The 20,792-nt window shown below is 34.6% G+C and overlaps 1 protein-coding gene and 1 pseudogene across 1 annotated transcript; one reads left to right on the plus strand and one right to left on the minus strand.

Moving 5' to 3' along the window:
* Window positions 1–10,020: 10,020 nt before the first annotated feature.
* Window positions 10,021–10,999, plus strand: LOC148547487 (uncharacterized; annotated as a pseudogene).
* Window positions 11,000–15,752: 4,753 nt separating this feature from the next.
* LOC107610749 (uncharacterized) lies at window positions 15,753–16,456 on the minus strand. Its single transcript, XM_016312752.1, has 2 exons — window positions 15,992–16,456; window positions 15,753–15,905 (listed from the first exon to the last, which is right to left on the minus strand). Exons 1-2 carry the CDS (start codon window positions 16,454–16,456, stop codon window positions 15,753–15,755), a joined length of 618 nt encoding a protein of 205 aa, XP_016168238.1.
* Window positions 16,457–20,792: the final 4,336 nt, after the last annotated feature.

Here is a 20,792-nt window from a genome sequence, read left to right on the forward strand (position 1 = left end):
CCAAGACCGAGGGAGAATGGCTGAACCGAATAGTGACGGTCTCCGAACCGGTTCGGCGGCAGCCCGGCAGCCACCTCAAGCGGCAGCAGGGACCTGAACAACATGTAGCGACAATGAAGTTCCCAGAAGCTCAACAGAAAGGAGAACCAGCTTAAAAATCCTTACCGACAAAGTTTTTCCGGCGACTAAGTTGCATTCTCCGGCGGCAGAGACGGCGAAGCAGCTCGGAACGGCCAGCAGCAGTGGCGGCGCTAACCCAGCACCAACATCCACCATCGTCACCACTTTCCTCTCCGGTCAGACCCAACGGCCGCAACTCAGCCGCAGCAACGATGAAACGGCAGCAAAAGGATCAGCCTCAACCCGCGATGGTGGCTGTCCGACCCGACACCAGCACAACAGGAATGGCGGCGGTGAGATCCCAACTGCGACGAGTTTCCCAGCGACAGAACAAGCAGGACTGGCGATGGCAAGGAGGCCCGGCGACGGCGACCCAGGCGGCGATGGTCTCCCCTGTCGCGCCCTCCCTCTCTTTGCTGTGCAAACTCCCATCTCCCTCTCTCTTCGTGCTCGCCGACAGAGGCAAGATGGCGGTGACTCAGCAAGGATGAGCTCCTCTGGTTCAGTGACAAAGGCGCGGCTCAGGCTCCAAGGACGAGACGGCAATGGCGGCGACGGCATGGTTCAGCAACCGCGTGGTGACGGCGCGAACAGATCCTTCTTCTCCCCTCGGCTAGCAACGGCGGCGACGCTCCTCGCGGTTCCGGCGACGAGGATAACGGCGTCTCTCTCTCTCTCTCTCTCTCTCTCTCTCTCTCTCTCTCTCTCTCTCTCTCTCTCTCTCTCTCTCTCTCTCTCTCTCTCTCTCTCTCTCTCTCTCCCCACACGCAGCGAACTCCTCTCCTTATCCCTCAATTTTGTTTCTTCCTTCCTTCATCTTGCAGCTGCTGCTGCGGTTGTTTTGGTTTGAGGAAAGGAGAAAGCAAAATTGCGTTGCTGCTGCTAGGTTGGGTGAGGATGAAACCGGGTCGGGTACTGGTTACTGGGTTAGGGTTTCATTTTGAAAATTATGGTTAAGGGCATTAGGGTAATTTCACATAAAATTGGGAATAATATAGTAATTGAAATCCAAGTTAAACCCAACACTATTTGTACATAGAAAATACTATTTGCTCATCAATTTTATAAATTATTTTCAATAAAATGTCCCCACCAAATAATTAGAAATAATATACTTATTTTCTTCATTTTCCAAAATAGTAATATCAATACTCTAAAATATTAATTATTTAGTCCAAATCATATAAAAATCCTTATTATTTCACAACTACTAACTTTACAATTTAAATATATAAAATAACTCAATAATTATAAAATTAGATAAAATCTTAATTTGAATAGCCCAAACTCATTATTTTTGGATTTCTAGAACTTTAAGTTGTAAATAGAAAAATAATCCATAATTATAGAGTTTGGATGAAAACCTTAATTTATTTTAAATCCAATTAATCAAAACTACCTTTAATTACCTTCAATAAGATAATTTATAAAAATAAAACTATAAAAAAATATAGGGTTTGAGATTAATTCAAAATAGGACTTTTCAAAAGTCTTGGGTCTTACAAAACACATATTTCTAAATTTTAAAAAATACTAATAATGATTCTCATTATCTTCCTAAATTCATTTTCTAATAACAATAATAATTAACTTCCTAACAATGATAAATATAATTAACAAAAATAAACTAATGTTCTTTCTTTCAAACATTAATACTAACCATTCAATTTTTATTCCTAACTGACACCCACAATAATATTTAATTTCCTAATAATTATAACTAAAAATTTAAAACAGATTTAAAAAAAACATTGTATAAAAAAAATTGATAATAATCCGGTTTGCATTGTATAATTTATTTTCTAAATATTAATATTCATTTCCTAACACTGTTATAACAGATATATTAAAAAAAATTAAACAAATTTAAAAAAAAACATATGTTTTACCTAAATATAACTATCATCCTATTTACATTTCCAGATTTGATGTCTAACAACAACAATAATAATTAAGATCCTAACAACAATAATTTTTAAAAAAAATTAATAAAAAAATTTTAGAAAAAAAAATTAAAGAATAATCCTAACCATTCTATGTATATTTCTAAGTTCAGATCCTAACAACAACAAGAACAACTAAATTTCTAATAATAATATTTATAATTATAAAAATTAAAAAAATTTCAAACAAACTTACATAATCAGAATGAATGAGATAGTGTCTAATATGAAGCTTTGGGCGATCAACATCTTTAATTTTATATTTCTTTGGCATTTTTCTTTTTTCTCCACCATACACACTCACTACTAGCAGAGGAATGAAGAAGAAGAATGGAGTTTTTGGGGTTGAAAGTGAATGTTGAAAGTGAGTTATCGGATGGTGGAAGTCCCTACTGCATGCACTATGTTGGTATATTGGGCACCATTTGGGGAGGCAGCTTTGGGTGACGCGTGTCCAGAGCCACACAAAACGGACCATCCATGTTGCGAGGGGATGTCGCACGGTCCGAGTTGCTAACTCCATGTCGCACGGTCCGATTTCCTGATGTACTGACACTACACCCATGTGCTGCACTCCTCCTTTCCATAACTGGGTGCAACACCAAAGAGCTTTCCATATAGAAATTAAAAAGCGTATTCCTTCAAGAATTTAATTTGATTAATTTAAATATTATATTATTTAAATTAATTTAATCGGTACTTGATAAAAAAAAAGATAAACAAAAAGATAAGGATTAATCAAACCATATGCATCATATATTGATTAGATAATAATAATATAGTGTTGCATGAAGTTGTTCCAACCTAATACATAACCCTTTTAGCCAGCGCCTGTTCAAAAGAGGCGTCTGGGACGCTTGTCCTTTTTTGTTGTTGTGGCTTTCTATGCAACAGACACATATTTTTTATGTGACAATAACGTGTATTTATGTGACTTCCATCCAGTTTCATCCTGTATTTTTATAACTGTATTATGGCCTCTTGTGTTTGTGATGAAAATGCAATATACATACATTAGATATTAAATGTGTAAACATGTTTTTCAATTTTTGGTGGTTCAGTGGACTTTTTAGTTCGGCTGATTAAATGTATGAATACATTTTTGGTTGGTAAGGTATGCCCTTTAAATGTGTGAATATATTCTTGACCAAAAAAAAATTTGTGAATATATTAGAAAAGTGATACGTTTTTTGTGAGAATATTTTTGCACACTGGACAAGAAAAATTGTAACAAACTGAACCATAGGTAAATATTAAGAATTAAATGATTGTTGTGAGAATGAGACCAAGAAGAACAGCAGCCCTAACCTATTGGGGAATGAGTATGCAATCAGATTGGGGAAGGAAGTTGCTGCAAGGGAAGGAAAGTGCAGCGCCTCTCTTGCACAATGAGGATTGTTGTGGCAGCTTAGGAGTTCTATTGGGCTTGGATTGTGTTGGCCCAGACCTTAGTCTAAAAAAAATGATTGTTGTGTGTATAGCCATAAAAAAATTTAGTTGTTTTGTGTTAACCAAAAACAGAGTTGTTTTGTTAAAAAATGCAGAATTATTTAAATAATTTATTCAGTACCGAAAAATTAAATATTTCAATAAGTTATTTTTTGGAGTTAACTTAAAAAAATGATTTTAACAATTATGAAATTTGATTCTAATTCTATAGAACAATATTATGTAGTTGTCAACTCCTTTTTTGTTCGTAAATTTGTGAATACTAATTTGAGCATGGTATTTATTGGAACATTTTGTCGTCCAAAATGCATTAGTGAAATCATGACACATTAATTATTACGGGAAATGTAACTAGTAATTGTCCACTTCCTTAAATAGTTTTTACCAAAATTATATTAGCGAACGTTTATCACATATATTAAACTTATTAATTGAAAAATTTTTATATTTATTTAAATAAAGACTATTAATTTTTTATTAATAAAAATTTTAATAAGACATGCTAAGTAAACTCTTGTACTATGGATTTATAGCCATCAAATCTAAAGGAAATGAAGCAAATGAAAACAATTTGATGTAATGAAAGCATTCAAATAATGGTTAGCTTTAGTTAGAAAAAAATTTAGGTAGATAATAAGAATACTAAATAATGTGAATAATGGGTATGTCGAATGTTCGATTCAATAGGTATGCAGATGATTATGTTCATTTTTTTATTCGATTTACTCATGCACAGTTAACAATGGTTGGATGTTCAATTCACTAGGTATGCAGATGGTTATCTTAATATTAAAGTTTAAGAGCTAATTTGGGGTGGAGTACTTTTTTACTTTATTGGGTCAATGCTAGAGTCCATTGTTTGCATTGTTTACAAAAATCATTGTCTACTTAATAAAACCCAGTTAGTTATTAATGCATGTCAATATTTTAATTTTCATTTTCCATGTTTTAAAAAGAAGGGTTTTGCTATCCTATATTTTATGGACATTGGTTAAGTATATCATAAAAAAATATTTTAATATTTTTGATATATTTAATATGTTAAAAATGTAAAAAAAATTTGTAATAAATAATATTAAAATATTTTCTTTTATTATATGTTTAACTAATGTTTTTAGAACCTATGATAGCAAAATTCTAAAAAAAAAATAATATATTTCATGATTTTTTTAAAAAAAATTGTTATTCATATAGCACGACTGTTACATAATTATATGTATAAAATTCATATAACTAATGTGAAGTATATTTTTTCACATACTACTACTAGATTTTTTTTTTTTGGGTTAAGTACAAATGATTTTTTTTTTATGATAAGTACAAACTAGACTTTTAATAGTCATTTAATGTTGCAAAAAATTGGACTGGTCTATTATTATAGAAGACTAGAAGAGCAAGTCACGGTCCAAAAAAAGTTTCATGAAATTGTGGGGCTATTTTCTAACTATTAATAACAAAAGTAGTCTAAATTCAGAAAGTACTATATCTAGTGATCAAAACTGAAAATAAATATAAACTTACAAATGATCGACAAACCTGTGTCAAAAAGTACGAGGCGTTCCAGACGCCTCTTTTGAACAGGCGCAGGCTAAAATTCACCAAGAATTCACCTAATAATATAGTGTTGCATGAAGTTGTTCCAACCTAATACATAACCAAATATTAACAAAAAGAGGCAACAAAATAGCCCTTAGCAAAAGAGTGAAAGAAACCAAATTGTAATGGGTTTATTACTACCAGTCAAACACGGGCACATTTAGAAGCAAAAGAAAAGCAAAAAATTGTTGGACAGTTCACTAGTTATTTAAAGAGAAAATTATGGACCAACGTTATTTAACGATGAACTCCACTCATAATAGGTGCACTAGAAGTTCTTCCTCTTGCTGTTTTGAGTGGAGTTCGCACTCCAACGTTCATCATCTCTTTCATCTTTCTTATTTTGTTGGTTTATTATTGACCAATACTCACTACTACCTATCATGATATTCAAGGGTTTTAAGAATTGAATTTGATGAGAAAGACGGTGAGAGGTTTTAGAATTTCAAGTCAAGAAAATAAGATCATAAAAAAACATTCATGGAAAAAAACGACTATGTTTTTGTTTTAGGAAGGGAACAAATAAGTTTTTTACCTTTCTTTGCTGTCCAATTTAGTATTTAATGGTAACATCATCATTGTTACATTATACGTGGATCATTTCCATTAAATTTTAACGTTGGGTAAGACAAAAAGGGCAATGTATCTCACTGCAAACAAAGACAAGAGCCGGATTGTACCTTTTTTGGACAGAGGATGATGTGTCCTTTTCGAAAATGAATAAGAGTTGAGTTAGATCTTTAATAGTGATAATGAGGTATAGTGACACAATTAAAATCATGAAATAGCACTTATAATGATAAAGACGAGAAAGATGGTATTAATAGTGGTGGTTGATTATTTTGTTACTTATAATATTATGAATTTTAAAATTCTACAATTATAATCAAAATTGATATTAAATTAATTTTTATTTGTATTTGATAAACCTTTTAATAAAAGAGTTAATTTATCCCAAAATAATAAAGTCAATAGCTATATTGTCCCTTTTTTATTATCAAAACCCTATTATCTCAAAGTTGACTTGGCCTTCGAAAAAAAATAATTTGTCTAACTTTAGTTTTAGAAAAGAAATTTAGAAGTGCTTTTGAATTACAATGTATGTCCCTCCACTCTATTCTAAGTAGTTCTTGAAATTTTCTATCTATATGTACTTTCAAAATTAATTATGATGCTAGTTATCCTGATTTTGGTGATAGTGCTAGTTTTGCTTGCGTTATCAGAGATTGTAATGAGTGTTGGTAAAGAGGATGTTTGGGAATGATTGAGAGTGATATTATTCATCAAGAAAATCTGTTTGCTATTTGGCGATGTTATCTCTTAGCCTGAGATGTGGGTCAACGAGATGTTATTTGTGAAACGAATTGTGTGGAGGCGTTTAATCTTATTACTAATCATCAATATGCTTTTGAGTTTATTGATTTGTTGTTGTTCAAAATAAGAGATATCATGGATTGGAATTGACGTATTGACTTTCATTTGATTATGAGAGATGCATACACGATAGCGGACACCATAGCAAAGATGGCAATGAGGTTACAACTTCATCAAGTGGAGCTTCCCTCAACTTAAAAGGAATTTGAGAGTAGCCTTAAATGGGGGGTGGGGCTGTCTTTTTGTTTAAGCAGTTCATATTTTTTGTTTTTTGTTTAGCTTCTTTAAGTCACAAAAAAAAATTTTGTTATCTTTTTATGTAAATGAATAAAATTCAAATTAGGTGGTTATTAATTTTCTTTTTTGAGTAAATTACCAATTATGCCCCCAAATTTATAAAACGTTGACAATAATAACCCTCATGTTTGTTAACGATAATTATACCCACAAAAATATTTAAAAACGCTACAAATCTGCCCAACTGTGAGAAGAACCCTTCTCTGTTAAACAGAGCTTGGTGATGTGGCAGATGAAAATCCAATGTGGCATCCGTTTAGGGTTTCAATCCCGTTTTTTCTTTATCCCTAATTCATGAAACCCTAATTGCCTAATTCAAATTAAATGACTAAATTAACCTTAAATGAAAGACCTTATTTGACTCTCACTATATACTACGCACAAAACTGAAGAGTTTCTTGGTGGTCAAGTGGTGTTCTCTTTTTGTCTTTGTCTCTTGTATCTTCACATTCTTCTCTTGGAATTGGTAATATCGCATGCAGGCTCACGTTTGGCATTGATGCTTAGTATATAAATCTCCATTGAACAACTAAGGTTTGGGTAAGCATTTTATGTTTTCATTTTGTTATTATCAATTTGTTGGGGTTTGCATAGTATTGGTGATTAAGTGGATTTTTTTTAAATGGAGGTTCGATGATGGTGTTTTGATGTGTTGATTTAACTGATTATCGCTTATTTGATAATTTTTGTTAGATGACAACTCATATCACATTTGTCTATCACTATCGGGGTTGGTTAGAGAAGGATGAGGATGGTGTGCTAAAGTATACTGGTGGGTTAGTGAGTATCATCGAGAGGGTGCATGTTGATACATGTAATATGTTCCTTGTTGAAGGTTTTTTTCTAGATTTAGGTTATACTAGGTATAATGAAGTGTATTGGTTGGAGCCAGGGATGGATTTAGCTAATGGGTTACGGGTGCTGAGAAGGGATGTTGATGTGGTTAAGTTGTGAAGGTTACAGAAGGAATAGAGAAGGGGATTGAATCTATTGCCTTCTTTTACTTTAATGAAATAAGCCTTTAATTTCAAACTTTCAATTTAAATCTGTTTGAACTGTGCAGCAAAAATTTTATGAGATAATTTTATTTTGTCTCATAAATATCAGAAAAAAGAACTTAGAGGAAGAGAAGAAAGATGACACAAGCATATATCTTGGTTCAGTTGCCTTGTGTAATGCAACCTACATCTAGTCTCCACCACAACTGTGGTGGAATTTCCATTATAATTAAAGTATTACATACACCAATCTCTTAGGATTCACTCAATCTTTTCTCTCTCAAGTTTTTATCTAACTTGACTTGGTTATGCTAATCCTTAACTCTTCACTCTAAGTGCTAACCCAACTTAGAAAGGGGCACCTCACAGGTACAAAATACAAGACACATAAAACAACCTAAAAAAATCTGAAATCACTCTAAGCTTTTATCTCAAGTGTTTCACTTTGCCTTTTGTCATTCATTGACTTTTTTCATGAGCTTTCTCATTCAGCCTTTTACCTCTCAAGAAATTACAGAAAGATATACATTGAAAATGAAATACTAACTATAAAACATGAAGGAGATTAATGCATCAACAACCTCTGTTGCTATAAGTTGAACCGGATTTAGCTGACTCTGATTAAGTTCTTCCTCTTGGCAGAATGCTTCTTTAACTTAGAAAACACTATCCAAAGTTGATGAACTCTTCCTAGAGAAGCTCTTCAGAACAAACTCAAAATCTGGTTCTCTCTCCTTGTCTTCAGAAAGTGAAAAACTTTTTCTTTTTGTACCTCTTGCCAAGTTACTGTTTGTATTTCTCCTTAGTCAACTCGTCGATCCTTGAGCCTCCGATGCTTGTCATCTCACTTTCTTCAATTAATCCCCAAATTAGGAATTTCAAAACAGGTTCTTTTGCTTGACCGAAGACCCCAGATCAGCAAGAAAATGTTGTTCAGTGGTAAACTCAAATCTAAACCCTTGAGCAAGTGCTTTGTCCCCAAGAAATATTTTTAGCCTTTGATTCACAACAGTGATTATTCAGAGAACACTTTCTCCATTTATCCCAAATTGGAGTTGCAGAAATTTGGAGAAGGAGTAAAAAAAGTAAATTCCATGCAAATGGAAATAAATCACCTTTATCCTCTGACTTAGCTCGATGCTTTGATTTGGGTGATTAGACATTAGCTTTTTGTGATTTATCTTTATCTCTCTTTCTCTTCTGATGAATGAACGAGAAGAAGAATGAAGCTCTCTCTTTCTTTGATACTTTTATTTGGGTTTAGATTGAAGATGTGGGCAGCTCCTTTTCCTTTGTTTTTCAACTTGTTTGGACTGCTGCATTTTTATTTCCTTAGCCTGCATCACTTAGCAAAGGCTGATCAAGAAAACAATTGGGTGTTTAACCCAATAAAATAATGTTTGTCATCATCATTTATATTTGTATATACTTAACTCAACAAGTTGTGTGATACTATACTAAAGGATAAAAACAGGGTCCACTTGTATTTTAAGCATCATGTTGATGCCGAACCAGAGTATGTTGATGAATTCTTGGTTTCTGATGATACAAATCAGGCTAGTGCAATGGTTGGAGGACTTGATAACGAAAAAATAGAGGGACCTCCTTCAGAAAATTAGAAAAATCATCATGAGGATCCCCCACAGCATGAGAAGCATGGAAGACCAGATGACGAAGAAGTAGAGGGACCTCCTTCAAAAAATCAGGAAAATCATCACGAGGATCCCCACAACATGAGGAGCAACAGAAAGAAGAGGGTGAACCAATGTTGAGTAAAGGTGGGAATGATGAGCAATTGCAAAATGTCATAGCTATTGAAATGCTACCTAATCAAAGTCAAGCTGCAACAATTGCCAATGAGGCCCCCCAATTTAGGAGACAACCATGATACACAAGTTGAAGGTCAAGAAGGGCAATCTAACCCTGAAGAAGTTGATGGGGAAGGAGACGCAAGAAGAAACATCTAAGGCCCCAACCATCTGGTAGAGCAGAATGTGCACCACAGAACAATAGTGATGCACATACAGGTTAGTATATTTTTTAACGCATGTATGATACAGAATATGATTATGTTTTATAATTGTATATTTGTTGTATATTTTTTATTGATTAAAACACGAAATTATTTACAAATATCATATTAAATGAATTGTAGATCCTATACGAATTTTGTTTAATGTTGTGATTCTATTTTACTTGCAAAAACTTGTCGGTTAATTAATAACCTAATTATATGACTGCGTCACATTGTTGGATTAGATGAGGATGCCTCTGGTGGGATACAAGGTAGGAGGCATCATCCAAGACCCCTTGCATCTGCTCAAAGAATTATACCACCTAAAGAAGAGAATGAGGCACCAAGGGTGATTGTTCCTAACCTAAATGACCATGATGACGAGCCAGCAGAATATTAGTACCACTCTAAGGAGTTGCATACCCCTCCCGGTTCTGATTCCAAGAATGAAAATCTAATATTCCCTTAGCACAATCCTGAGACAAAGTTTGGGAAAATTAGATTGGAGTTTGGCACGGAGTTTGGCATGATGGAACAGTTTAAGAATGCAATCAGGAAGTATAGTATTCAAATGAACAGAGAGGCATTTTTTTCTCAAGGTTGAGCCACATAGGTGCAGGGTCATCTGCTACAATGAAACTTATTCATTGGAGGTTTACTGTGCAAGGAGAAACTAGCCACCTAGTTACCAAATTAAAACATTGGTGGATGAGCATACGTGTCCTAAGAGTAATAGAAGTAGGCCAGTCACTTGTAAATGGTTTTTGGAGGAGTTGATTAGCAAGATTAGGATCTGTCCCAATTTGTCCCACAAAGAGTCTCAAGACTTGTTCACGGTTGAGTTTGATATATGTGTCGGAGAGAGGATGATGTTTAGGACAATGGAAAAGACTAAGGATGTCTTTGAGGGCACATAAAGGGAATAGTATTTGAAGTTAATGACTTACTTAAATGAGCTGCGTAAGGCCAATCTGGGATCCACTTGCCATATGGGTACAACCCCACAACCTGAAGGGTTGCCTAAGTTTAAAAGCCTATACATCTTCCTAAATACCTGCAAAAAGGGATTCAAGCAAGGATGTAAGCCTTTCTTATGTCTTGATAGAGCATTTCTGAAGGGTTATTTTGGGGGGCAGCTGCTGACAGCCATTGCTCAAGATGCCAACAATCATCTATTCCCAGTTGCATATGGAGTAATTGATGTATAAACAAAGAGAAACTAGAAGGAATTTCTAGAATATTTGTTGGCAGACATCGAAGACTATAAGCAATTTGATTGGCACTTCATGGCAGGAGAGTTTTTGGGAGGAAACCATAAATGCAGTAGAAGGAGCCAACACAAGGCCACCCACACTCTGAAACTGATGAAGAGGTATTACATTACTCAATGACTGCTGTTCATAATAATGTGACATGTAGTAATTATATTTAACTTGTTGTAGTAAAATATAAACATATCCGAATAAACAAATCATGGTGCTGGAAGGAGAGGAGCTAGAACCAACCTTGCAAAAAGAGCACCCAGATCTGCCAGAAGTGCTATATCAACTCCTAAAACTCCCTCCAATACTGCTGCTACTAATGCATCTACTAGCAGAAAAAGAATCAGGGTAAAGATGCCTATTATGAGGCCCTCATCAGTCCAATCCCATGTGAGACCCATAGCTCCAAGTTCAACAGCCCAACTTCATATGAGGCTTACAGCTCCAGCTCCAAGAGCACCTCCAAAGCCCAACCCACCATTTAGGCCCCCACATATTAGGCTCATTGTTCCTACTTCAGCTGCTGCTCCTAGTTCAGGAGTTCCAAACACCACAAGGACTCTAATGGTGTCAAATGAAACCAGGAATGGAGCAAGTAAAACAACCACTTCTAGATTCTCTAAGTTCATGACAAATCAGTCAACTTGAAGGATGCTTGGCTCTCTAATTTGTTCTTCTTTTGAGTTATATGTTGATGTTTAGTTTGGATGATTTTTCTACTTTTGGGTTATATGTAGATATTTAGTATGAATAGTTATGTGCCTTTGTTGGACACCTTTAGTATTTTGGTATTTGGTATTAAGACTAATTAGCAAGTAAGCAGTATTTTGGTTGGAACAATTTGTGTTAATGCTTAATGTTATGCACTTCAATATTTTTGGTGTTAGTCTTGTGCTTTTGGCAAATTTAATTTTTTAAGTCTATTTCAACTTAGTTTTTGTTTCTTAGTTGCTGTTTTTAGTTAGTTGCACTTCATTCCATTCATACTTTTTGTTAGTGATGTAATTGAATTTAAGATACAAATCCACTTCATTAACAGGCAAATAAATAGTTACAATAATGTCAACATAACTTTCAGACAACAATAATACATAACATCCATCAAAAAACCATGTCCTACATGCAACCTTTGTCTTATCTAATCAAACAAATCAAACTCAGTACAAGTTCAAACATGATGATGCATAGAAACAATGCAACTCTCTTTGTGTGCTCCATCATCATCTTTTGATCTCTGTGTATCGTCTCAATCTCAATACTGGTAAATCTCCCTTTCAAAACTCCACTTGCATTGCATACTAGTGTGCTATTCTTAGAGCATTCCTGCACCCCAACTGATTCCTCATTAGTTTCGTCCATCCACCGAGAATAACGACACTCAGTGTTCTTCGTCTGCCCAATACAAAAGCCATCCATCAACATCAATTCTCAATAAGAGGGCACAAATGAAACAGTAAATTCATACATACCTTCCACATAGGACACCTGAAAAATAATCTCCTTGGATTTCTCTTCGTCTTCTACTTTGACGCCACCACCTGAAGACGGCAGAAGCATGTCCTGTCGTAGGGCTTGCTCCCATGTTCTTCGATCCCAGAGCTACCATTTTCTATTGACTGTGTCCTTCGATTATTATTGGACATGTCTCTGCTTCCACCAAGCATGACAATGGTTAGGGTTTTGCTTTTTGATGAAATTGGAGAAAACGTTGTCTCTCAATTCCATATAAAATAGAAATGGGATTGAAACCCTAAAGGAATGCCGCGTTGGATTTCCGTCTGTCATATCACCAAGCTCTGTTTAATGAAAAAGGATTCTCTTCGCAGTTGAGCAGATTTGTAACATTTTTAAATATTTCGAGGATATAATTGTTGTTAACAAATATAAAAGTTATTATTATGAGCGTTTTATAAATTCAAGGGCATGATAGTTTATTTATTTTGAGTATATTCGCATTTGTTCCAAGTCCATCCATTAGCTGCCTTTTTTTTTCTTTGAGAGGTTTCTAATGTTACTTTTATTGGGAAATAAAATTTTCCTATAAATTTCTCCAAAATGAAAAAAATTGGTTAAAATAAAAAATTAAGATTAATAATCTTTTAATTAATTTTTTAAAATTAAAAAATTAATAAGTAAAAAGTAACATTTTTAATATCTATAAATCTCAATAACAAATTAATTTAACTTAATAATTATTTAAAGGCAAACAAATTCAATGGATGAACGGATTAACCTCTCCACTATCTTTTCCCTTTTCTTGATATTGTAAAATTTGTTTATGGTGAGGAAACTTGCGTCTGGTCCTTTAGGTAGCGTTTGGCAGAGAGACAGAGACTGAGAGACAGATACTGAGAGACAGAGATAGAGAGACAAGAATTAAAATAAGTCTTAGTATTGTGTTTGGTATAAAATATCATTCCAAATAAAATATAGAGACTAAAATAAATGAAATGACCAAATTATCCCTACTAACTAAAAAAAAAAACCCAAATCCAATCCTTCAAACAACCATTTCCCCTTCCTCCTTTCTCAATCCCTAATCTCCCGTCAGTTCACCCAATTTCGCCGCGTCAATCTCTTGCTTGGCGTCGAGTTCGCCGTCGACGAGGAAGCCTTGCCACCGTTTCATCAATTCCTTCGCTTACGGTTCTCTCCATCTGTCTCTCTCTTTCTCTCTTGCTCTCTCTCACTTTCTTCTGTTGGTTGCAGGGGAAATTCGGTTGCTAGTTATGCTGGAAACAGGGGCTATCCTCCGAATAAGGTATGTAAGCTGATGATTATGATCATTTTGATACCAAATTTCTGATGTTTCCTTGTCTTTGCAAAAGGGTAAAAATTTCAACAAAGGGCACCTGTAAAAATTTGAACTGAACTGTTCTTATTACAGAGATGATTATTTTGAGCATGATAGAATTACATATATACTTGTAAGCAATCACTGGTTTCTCTGACTACTGCGTCAAGTTTTGTACTAAGTATGACCCTTCCTTTTCCAGGTTGTCTGTACTGAAGGACCAGACAGAGTCAGAGAATTAATTGCCATAAGCACTTCATTTGATCATGGAGAAGATGGGAACTTGCCTCTAGTGAGGGAAGGGGGTCATTCACATCGTCGAATTGTTCATGCTGCTGATATGATTGGAAAAGAAATTGAAAGGGCTCTGCTGAAGTCAGTTGTTAATAATCCTAATATTTTTGTGTTTGAACACCATTTCGCTATAGATCTTCTCACTTGTCAGGTTTGTTTTCTCTGATATTATTTTATTTTTATACTAATGGTTTTGTACCGTATACCTTGCTAGTACCTCGCTCCAAGCATGCTGGTATTTGTCAAACATTTGAAGTTTTAAATTCATGGGCTCCATTCACGTGAAATTGTTGCTGTTCAAATTTTACTAGGTACATTTTGAATGTCTCAGTGCGTTCTCTAACTAAAAATCTAAAACATGCCACTGGTGTTGCAGGATGGATTTGATATCACTTGTGTTGGTATTGACACTCTGAATACTGAAACATTAGAGGTGGGGAAAGTGATTTTGTGCAATTGCTTGAGAAAGATGTTATTGCTATTGTTGAATATATTTTTGAATTTTCATCTTTTTAGTTTTTAGGTGGTAAGATTCCTTTCAAAGGTGACTTTGCTTGCATCTGGTGGAGCTGGACATATTTATCCCAAAACTACAAATCCTCTGGTAGACCTCTTTTCTATTAATAAGATAGTTATATCTTGAAAACTAAAGTTTACAAATAAACTACTGATTATTGTTACTTACTCATTTGCAACATCTTATTAATTTATTCTGATGATACACTATAAATTTAGAAATAGCATGATTAAAATATAAACAGAATTAATAAGGTCTAGTTTAAGCTGAAATTGTTGATTGATTAAGTGGTTTTCTTTGTCCTTGTAAGTGTTAATTGATGGCAGTGAAGTGATCCATCTTATTCTGGTTGCACACTTAATATGTTGACTTGCTTATAGTGCATGACCTGCATTTTATGGTCTTATTTCTTTTAATTTAACTTGTTTATCTTTTTGTTATCGAAGGTGGCTACGGGAGATGGAATTGCCATGGCACACCGAGCTCAAGCTGTGATTTCAAACATGGAGTAAGTAGATGAAGGCAAAAGGATACATAACTTATGCATCACAGAATCTCTTGAAGGCAAAAGGAACTACATATTAAGTTATAGTGTTGGGTTTTAATTTGCAGCAGGAGTATTTGTGTGTAATTTATTTGTATTTGTAAACATGTTGTAAAAGCATGTATATGAATGAATTAGATTGACTGATCTGTTGACATTAAATTCTTGAAATTAGATTGGCTGTTTTGAAAAATTCTTGTATTCTTTACCTAATTCCAAACAAAACAACTGCAAAATCTGATCCAACTAAAAAGTTATATTATCATAATATCATACAAAGCATTTTATATAGATGGGAATAACAACTTACTAATAACATAGATGGAAGGACACTGAATTTAGCATATTGAACTCATTAACATAAATTCATGAAGCATTAGTTTGAATATTCAGTATCTAACATTACCTTGAAAATTTATGAAGCAATAATTTGAAAAGTCAGAATCTAATAATAACTTGTGAATTAGGACATTTCACCTAATAATTTATTGAATTCATAAAAATTACTAAATCATCCTAATAAGTTAATGAATTCATAAAAATTACTAAATCATCCACTAAGTACATAAACAAAGCTCATATCTCGATTACACACTCCTAGGACATTAGTACATATTTTACCCTTCCTTGTTCGATATCTTGACTTATCAGACTCGGGGACTGTCACTTCTATATAAGTGCCATCTAATGCTCCCAAGCAACCCTATAATTCACAAAAAAATACAACTTTTAGATAGACAATCCTTCCAGGCTAAAAACAAATTACATACATAATCCATTTAGGTTTACCTTAAACTTTCTCCATGTTGGGTCTATGCAATCCTCTTCAACCGGTGAGGCCTTGGCGAATAACAAGTTTTGCATACGTATAATAGCCTTTAAAACCTTGTTGAAATACTTACTAACTGTTTCCCCAGACCTACAAAATCTAACTTGTAGATTACGGTTTTTCTTGTGATGAGCTAAGATAATTAAAAAAGTTGCAACTTGTTCCGGCAAGCTTACTTGACCATCCTCACAAAGTCCTCCTTGGACTTGAAGCAACTCGCACAAATTAGCAAAGGCATTTGTGTTCATTCTTAACTCCCAAATACAATTCCTATCACCTTCACCAATAATACGCTCTAAAGCATCATGTCTAATTCTACTATTTATTCTTCCGCCTAATGACACTTTCCCACTACTTCTATTCCTAAAGTACACAAATAATGTAAGAACAAAGTTCAACATCAAATTACCATGCTTCGATCTCATTGTTTCATAAAAAGAAACACATCATTTAATAATCTCCGACCGTTCCATTCCTTTCTAACAAAATCATTTCATACAAAATAAGCATAAACATTTAATTTACTCAAATCAAAATCTAAACTAGATATAATTATTCAATGTCTTTTGTCACATGTACTTGAAATAAGAACAGGTTAATAGCCAAATAGCCAAAGTAGTACAATTTATAGCAATGGAATTAGTTACTTAATACATGCTATTGTCATTTTTGTCCATGTCAACTTCATGTGACTTGAAACATGTCTTCATTTCAGCATAAAGGCAGGGGCAACTCTCACAATTAAAAACATTGATATTCAAATTTCAAACCTACCAAGTCAAAATCAATTCAATAAACCAGTAACATTGATTTATTTAATATATGGTTAGTACCATACCCACATCAACCTTATCACCCTTGTTTTGCATGCTGTACCTCTTTACAATCTCCCATGTATAAAAAAAATAATCAATTAATTCCATACTCCTAAGAACTTAGGAGTAATATTATTTGTACAACAAAAGTTAATAACTTTATTTAGAATACTAATTTTCTTCTCAATATTTATATGAACTACCAACTTACTTTTCTACTAAAGACAAACACAACTAGCATTTCTGGCTCCAAAGATCAGAGAGTGAAGATTGGAGTATCATAGAGCACAAATTTAGCTCAAAAAGTAAGTAACCTACCAAATCATAAAACTCATATATTTGGTTCTTCTGTTGGTAAAAGATGTTAAATAAATAAATAAGTGCCATCAACTGCTAACATCCTCTAATATTTGATGCAAATTTTGCAGCTGTCTACTTTTTCAAGTTTTGAATTGTAATATACTCAAAAGGGTCATTAGTATGGTGCTCCCCTTGAGCATCAAAACGTTGTCCCCCACAAATAAAGCCAGCTTTATTAGCAAAAAGGGTCAAAAGGGGAAAAATAAAAATAAAAAAGAAAATCAGAAGCAACACAGCTTAGAAAAATTCATGCATTTGCAGTTTGCATAGACCATGAATTAATTAGATACCCTGTGCATTGCAATTCTAGATCTGAAATAAAAAAATTAGCTTCGAAAATTTTCATTGGTTATTACAGAAAAGTTTCCAACTTGCAAATAAATGCAGAATAATTTGTGAGAAATAAATCGAGTACCATATGAGCTAGATATTAAAAATTGAAAAAATAAGAACGAAACTGCGGGCAGAGACGAATTGTAGGTGTGAAGATGAATTCACCGGAAGGGAGCTAGGGATTCGTCTCAGAAAACTGCATAACAAAAACACGACAACAATTTCCACGCAAGCAATTCCGAGTACAAATTTAAATTATGACTATACAGATTGCATTATATATGGTACGATCTGGAAGTCTGAAAATCATTTAATTTTCATTTCATTATATATGCTAAAATAAAGTTGAGGCAAATGTTGAATGCAGATTATATAACACAATAATTAAGAAATGTATTAATCAGAAAAGATTTTATTTTATACATGCAAGGCATTGGCATTATTAAATGGAGGAAAATAAATTTGTCCTATTCAAGCAATTCAACTCTATTATTATATGAATGAATTAACTAACCCTTTCAGTAGCACCAACCCAATTTAAACAACACATATGATCCACGACAATATATATAGTACCAGAGAACAAGATTCAGCACACTTTTCTGATAATAATACTTCACACATTGCATTTAATTTCACTAACATATAGGTCAGAGAGAAAACAAAATCAGTTCTACATAAGATAAGAAAAAACCATGACTGGTCCACACTCCACAGATCATGGTTTATGAACTAAATACACATATCACATAAAACACACTTCCCAAATACATTTAACAAAAACAGAAAATATCGAAATAGAAGATAATCTGCAGAAGGCGCTGAAATTTACCAAAAATTTCAACAAGTAGAGCAGTAGAAATTTTGAATTAAAAATCATATAACTCCATACAACTATAAAACTGCAATAAAAAACAACACAAATGCTTAAGATACATGAAACAAAATGCAAATATGGAGGAGAAGAGAAGAGAAATAGAAGCTTCATGAGGATACCATGAATTGAAAAATATGCCTATGAAGATGAAGGTGTGACGGCGACTAACCTTGCTCACAGTGGTTCAACGATTTCGACGACGAGGTAGTGGTCTTGCAGGCGGCGATGGGTAGCGGCAGTAGCTTCAGGGTTAGCTCCAAGGTCTGATTGATATGATATTAGAAGAACTCAACCCTGATTATTTGATTTGGTCAAAAGGGCAAATTAGGAATTAGATAATTAGAATGAGGGTATTTTGGACATAAATTGTTATTTAAATTTCTGTCTCCGTCTCTATCTCTGTGTCCCTACTTTTTGGAAGTATTGAAATACTGAAATTTTTAAGACAGAGACTGAAATTTTAGTACCAGTCTCTAGGCCAACAAACATGATACTGAGATGGAGTCCCCTAGTCTCCGTCTCACACTACAAGAAAAAAGGCCTGTGGCCACGCTTTTTTCTTGCCACGCTTCAAAAGCGTGGCCAAAAGTGGTCAATGGCCACGCTTTTATGAGGGTGGCGGTAGATTAGAGATTTGGCCACTTTTTTTTTGCCACGCTTCAAAAGCATGGCGAAAAGGATCAACGGCCACGCTTTTGTAAGGGTGGCAATTGATTAGAGAAACGGCCATGTTTTTTTTCTGCCACGCTTAGCATGGCCATAGAGAGAAACAAGGACGTTTTAAAAGCGTGGCAACAGGGTTTCATTACGGCCACACTTACAAAACGTCGCCATATCCTGGTACTCTTTTGGTATGCTTTAAAAGCGTGGCCAAAAGGTTTTTTTTTTCTGCCACGCTTCAAAAGTGTGGCCGTAGAGAGCTACAGGAACGGTTGAACCGGACAGAGAACCGACCGGTTTAAAAGAAACTTCGTCGTTTTTGCCAAATTTGCTTACTTTCACTCTTGGTTCTGAAGCTCCTTCGTTTCTTTCTCCCTTTCTCCCTCCGTTTCTTTCATTCACAGAAACTCAGCCAAAAAACCCTAACACTGTAAGCCTACACCACCGCCGCCGCAAGGAGTGGCATACTGTTGCCGTCCGTCTGTCTATTTAGCTTCCCTCGTGCTCCAAGTCTTCAACTCCCGTTCGCTGTCACCGATCGCAGCTGCTTCCTCGAGCTCGGCGTCCGTCGTCTTTGTCTGCTCAGCCGCGCTTCCGCCGCTGTTGGTTGTCGTTAACGTTCGCGTCTTCGTTCAGCCGTCGTCTTCGTTCGCGTTCTTCGCCGTTCAAGTTTGCTCGACGTTCACCGTTCGCGTTCACTCGCCGTTCACCGTTCGCATTCACGTTCGTCTGGAAGCCACGTTGCCCTGCTTCAAACTCTGCGACCAACCCGTGTGCTCCACCTAGCCGTCGAACTGCTTTCGTTTGTCGCCGCCGTGAGTTCCCTAAACCCACCACCAGACAATACACTCACACAACACCAATACTCTGCTTATTTCTATTACAATAAGTAACTATTTGATTTGGCAGTGGTTTAGATTTTTTTTCATAGACTGAATTAAAGTATACAATAGTTATGTTCTCTTCTCTATCACACTGATACTAAGCTTTGAATTCTCTTATTTCGTTTCAAGTTTACCGCACTCAACATGTTTGATGAAATGCTTTAACCATATTTCGGGTTGGTTTTATCATTTCTAGCTTTTAGAAACTTAGTAAGTTGATTGCATGTGAAATTAGAATAATTGGATCTTAGTAATTAGGAAATTTTTGCTGCACAAATAGCATCTTTGTAGAAAACATATTAGCATGATGATTCCACTTGCATTAGTATTTTTCTGGTAAATTTTAACTGTTAGTGTGAACTTGTTAATTTGCTAATTGTTCTTGTGTTGTTGTTCTGTTGTTCTTCTGTTATTTTTATTTTTATTTTTTGTTGTGATTTTCTGTTTTTGAACCTGTTAAGTTGATAATTTGCTAAATTATTGGGCTGCTGTTGTTTTAATTTGCTAAATTGTTAGGTTTCTCAAATCCTTACATTAATGTTTTGGTATTTACATTTTGACAATTGTCCTTCTCAAAAGCAAATGGTCACGAGTTAATTATTCTCTTGCCAAAATTATAATTCTTGGTAGGTATTCTTGATAGAGGTATTCAGCTTAATGGTCTTGGCATGAAGAGCTTCATGACTTATGAAAGCAATGTACTTTTTTCCCTTCGCTTCATGATTGATTGCAATATAGCTGGTGGTAATTGGATTGAAATTCCTGCTGGGAAATATAAGAAGATAGCAAGAAGCTTGTCTAACTGTCAGTTAGAGTTTGATTGCTTCGGTTA

This window comes from Arachis ipaensis, chromosome B8 (genome assembly GCF_059453495.1).
Source record: "Arachis ipaensis isolate K30076 ecotype BB chromosome B8, ASM5945349v1, whole genome shotgun sequence".
Taxonomy (NCBI): domain Eukaryota; kingdom Viridiplantae; phylum Streptophyta; class Magnoliopsida; order Fabales; family Fabaceae; genus Arachis; species Arachis ipaensis.

Coding starts and splice junctions, on each gene's coding strand:
- LOC107610749 (XM_016312752.1), bottom strand. CDS start 16,456: ATGAGATCGAAGCATGGTAATTTGATGTTGAACTTTGTTCTTACATTA. Junction 15,906..15,991: donor CAACATGGAGAAAGTTTAAG/GTAAACCTAAAT, acceptor TGTGAATTATAG/GGTTGCTTGGGAGCATTAGA.